A 4,392-nucleotide genomic window follows, 5' to 3' on the forward strand; every position below is an offset into this window, starting at 1 on the left:
TCATCTGGTACATCAGCTGTAGGAAGCTCTACTGTATCATCTGGTACATCAACTGTAGGAAGCACTACTGTATCATCTGGTACATCAGCTGTAGGGAGCACTACTGTATCATCTGGTACATCAGCTGTAGGAAGCACTACTGTATCATCTGGTACATCAACTGGGGGAACCTCTACTGTATCATCTGGTACATCACCTGGAGAAAGCTCTACTGTATCATCTGGTACATCACCTGGAGGAAGCTCTACTGTATCATCTGGTACACCAACTGGTGGAACCTCTACTGGAGGAACCTCTACTGTATCCCCTGGTACATCACCTGGAGGAAGCACTACTACTGAATCATCTGGTACACCAACTGGAGGAAGCACTACTGTATCTTATGGTACATCAACTGGAGGAACCTCTACTGTATCATCTGGTACATCAGCTGTAGGAACCTCTACTGTATCATCTGGTACACCAACTGGTGGAACCTCTACTGGAGGAACCTCTACTGTATCCCCTGGTACATCACCTGGAGGAAGCACACTACTGAATCATCTGGTACACCACCTGGGGGAACCTCTACTGTATCATCTGGTACATCACCTGTAGGAAGCACTACTGTATCATCTGGTACATCAGCTGTAGGAAGCACTACTGTATCATCCGGTACATCAGCTGTAGGAAGCACTACTGTATCATCCGGTACATCAGCTGTAGGAACCTCTACTGTATCATCTGGTACATTAACTGTAACAGAAACCGTGACGAATGCCACAGTCATCCCACCTTCGAGCACAGTTGTGACCATAACAACATTTTCTCCACCCCCCACACCACCCACCACAAGTTGTTTGCATAATGGCACTGACTATACCCTTCTTGGAGTAAGTAGGATAAAGGTTTTTCGCTGCTATCATTGTGGGCTTATGTATCCTTAAAATACTTGCATTCTATGCATTGCAATTTCGTATTCAAAAGTACTTAATGAGATAAAGACCAAAACAGTATTAGCATCAAATATAACTATTTGTTTTCCATATTTTGCTCCACTATACTTTCTTTCGTCTGGTTTTGAATTCCTGTTCTAACTTGTTATAATGTAACTGCCATATATTTTCGAAAATCTAAAATTACTTGCGTCTTTTTGCCTAAGACTTTCACGAATTGTTGAAACTAATTGTTGCAGAACACGACTTGGGAAGAAGGAGGATGTAGAAATTGCATGTGTGTTGATGGTGAAGCTCAGTGTGGCAAAGTTTGTCATGTGACCTGTGGCGAAAATGAAGAACTTCTGGATGATGCAGATTCTGATGAATGCTGTCGGTGCGCTCCCAAACGTAAGCTAATATTTAGTACAATTTAAGAAAGTTGGCATTGTTTGTGATAACCTTATCCAAACTTGAATAAAGTGATATAGAGACAATGTAAACCAAACCTTTTGTATCATATTGAAAAATGCAAACGGATGAGTTGATCTTTCCAGCACTGTGGCACAATCTGTATGATACAGTACACCCGTGTTATAACGACTGTAGTTTTTCGGCCACGTGTAGATAAATGAATGAATGTTAACTTACTTAATCCTCGTGTGGCCGGAAAACAACAGTCGTTATAACACGGATGTTCATACACTTTGCGCCAGCCTACGAGTTACCCATTGTGTTACTTTCTGGGTGATTATTTTTTGTGTATTTTTTATGTGTGGCTGATAATTTGCACAACCCATTAGTGACCACTGGGTTGGAGCAATTGCCATTAAGGAGTTGCCCAAGGCACATAACCCCACAATGGTAGCAACGACGAGCTTTAAATCCATTATCTTTGGGTTAGAGGCAGGCGCGCTAAACAACTGTGCTACCGCGCCAGTCTAAATCAGTTAGGTTCATCCAACAATCCTGACACGTTACAAGTTTATTAATTCATCTCACAAAGTTTTCCTCATTCAACAGAACAAGAAGAAGAACAAGAAGAAGAAGAAGATAAATGCAAACCAGTAAACATTGAAATTCAACTTAATGTTAGTGGTTGTGTGAGCCCTCCAGTCAACCTCACATCATGCAGCGGGCAGTGTGTATCCGGTGTAGAAGTTATATCAGAGCCGCCATTTTTATCGGTACTTATTGTCTTATTTTCTACTTTGAACAGTCATAGATAAGCCAGCTTAAAATAGTTGAATATATTGTTTTAATGTGTTAAATAAAAACGAACTTATTCTAGATTAAACATTTCCGAACATATTATAAATTATAGATTGATACCGTTATACACTAATGCTTTCCTCTGCCTTGTATCAACTATAATGTAAATCCATAAACTATAGATTGAAATACTATTCACAGTAAATAGTTAAATACAAATGTGTTTTATCTGCCACAGCAAAAGTGTAACTGTTGTCAACCCAAATCAGTTGTGAGCAAGTCTGTTACACTTATATGCCCTGGTGGTAAAGAAAGAGAACAACTTGTCCCGTTCATTCAGTCTTGTTCATGCTTGGCTTGTGGAGGCGAACCCATATTTTAACAACAAGTTTTTAATAATCTGTGGTAGGCTAAGTATGGAAACTATGTTATATTGTTCTAACAATATCTAAAACTAAAGCTATAACAGTGGTGTTTAAATTTTGTGTTTTTCCATTCCTTTGAAATTTGTAAATTTACTCTTTAGCTGGCACAATGTCCCGATGCAGCTTTATATATTACTGTGGGGTGAGATGTAAGATGCACCTTCAGCACATTATTTCTAAATTTCCTGATCGTTTTTTTAAACAATCAACAATGGCGTATGAGAGTCGGAAAAATATGGTTTTATATTCCTTTAAATGTTCTTACCAAATGAGACAAGAAACTAAATTGAAAAGTTGTCCCATCTCCCCCCACCCTACTATACATTCCATTCATGTATAAGTGAAGAATTAATTGTTTGCAGCGTTTTATATATGAAACTCTTACTACCTCTACTAGTTGATTCTTAAAAAGTAAGTTTTATAAGAACTGCAATTTAAAACATATTATATCTTCCAGATACAAAAGGCTTAATTGGACCGAATAATGACCACAAAACTGCCTGCACAGCTGAACTGTGGTGAACGAATAACAGTTAAGCAGTTGATAACACTATCATTGCTTAACAGAATGACCACACCATGAATACTGCTGTGCATTTTCTTTTCTTTTATTAATATCATTAGCGTATAAGCTTTAACTGCTGTAGACGTATGTGCAATATATGTAATGGCAAATATAACATAATCATTGCGAATTGCGTGTTATATACAATTGATCCAGAAGAAAATCTTTTTGTGGAGAGTTTATACCTGGAAATCCGTCACTTTTAAATACTTTAATTAATTTACTGTTGAATCCTGGCAGTAAGAACAGTTTATTTGCATGTCATACAAACAGCTATGTCTCGGGCTCTCGGCCATTTTCGGGGCACGTGTGCTGCGTAAAGCAGACTGAAGTTGACGCCTCAATCAGTATAGAGGACAACCGCAAAGTGATAGTAAGAATTTGCAGCGACATGGTACAGTCTCTCACTAGCGCTTGTTAGAATTGATGTGTTGCTACAGGTCTAGGACTTGTGTTGCTACAGGTCTAGGACTTGTGTTGCTACAGGTTTAGGACTTGATTCAAACTATCAAAATCATGCGCTATTATAGGCGTGGCAATACATTAGTTTCGTCTTAATTATTACAAGAACCAAAATGACGTAACGATCTCCAGCCGATAAGCGAGAGAAAAACAGAAAAAGGGAGTTGCGACAGTCGTAGGTGGTAGCATAGAGAACTAATATAATAGAGTGCACACTCCTGTTTTTTCGATAGACTGGTCACGCTTGATTTCGCCGATCCCATGTGACAGTTGCCAAGAGCAACGCCACAGCTTTAAACGAAAAATGTACACTTTGGTCGTTTGCTGAACCAGTGAACCTAAGTTCGTTATTATATGGATTGTAGTTTAAAAGAGTTTTTTCACAGAGGACAATTTTCAAATCTTGTAATATTTAGACATTTGGAGTTACAACTTAAGAGGAGGGAAGTTTTGGGCAGAATTACATGGGGAGAGTTTTATACAGCCAATGATGAGGTTTCAGACTGTTGTTTAGTTAACTTTCAAAATAATAACAGACAAATACTACTATAATATAAACCGATTTTCAGTATCTGCATTGATCCAGCATTAACAGTAAACTGGGTTGCATTTCACGGATGGCGAGTGATGGATCTTGCACTTCTTGATGTTCGCACTTCCACTTTGTACTCCTTTCTATGTAAATATATTTAATTAATGAAACACAATCTGTTTTAGACAACACTTTTGCAAGTATTAAACTGTCCTGTTTACCACCCAGGTGATGCTCAAACCTACATTATGTGCAAAGGTACAATGACTGAAACAAAAAACA

The 4,392-nt window shown here is 38.4% G+C and overlaps 1 protein-coding gene across 1 annotated transcript in view; it reads left to right on the forward strand.

Moving 5' to 3' along the window:
• The window catches only part of LOC101242641 (SCO-spondin-like), a 16,703-nt gene extending 12,764 nt beyond the window's left edge, over window positions 1-3,939 (forward strand). Inside the window, exons 27-32 of the mRNA XM_026839214.1 lie at window positions 17-300; window positions 369-872; window positions 1,175-1,325; window positions 1,938-2,101; window positions 2,365-2,531; window positions 3,009-3,939. Coding sequence (XP_026695015.1) covers window positions 17-300; window positions 369-872; window positions 1,175-1,325; window positions 1,938-2,101; window positions 2,365-2,508 — 1,247 coding nt within the window. The 3' untranslated portion in view covers window positions 2,509-2,531; window positions 3,009-3,939. The remainder of the gene's footprint in view (window positions 1-16; window positions 301-368; window positions 873-1,174; window positions 1,326-1,937; window positions 2,102-2,364; window positions 2,532-3,008) is intronic.
• The last annotated feature ends 453 nt before the right edge of the window (window positions 3,940-4,392 follow it).

Source organism: Ciona intestinalis, unplaced genomic scaffold (genome assembly GCF_000224145.3).
Source record: "Ciona intestinalis unplaced genomic scaffold, KH HT000174.2, whole genome shotgun sequence".
NCBI classification, from domain to species: domain Eukaryota; kingdom Metazoa; phylum Chordata; class Ascidiacea; order Phlebobranchia; family Cionidae; genus Ciona; species Ciona intestinalis.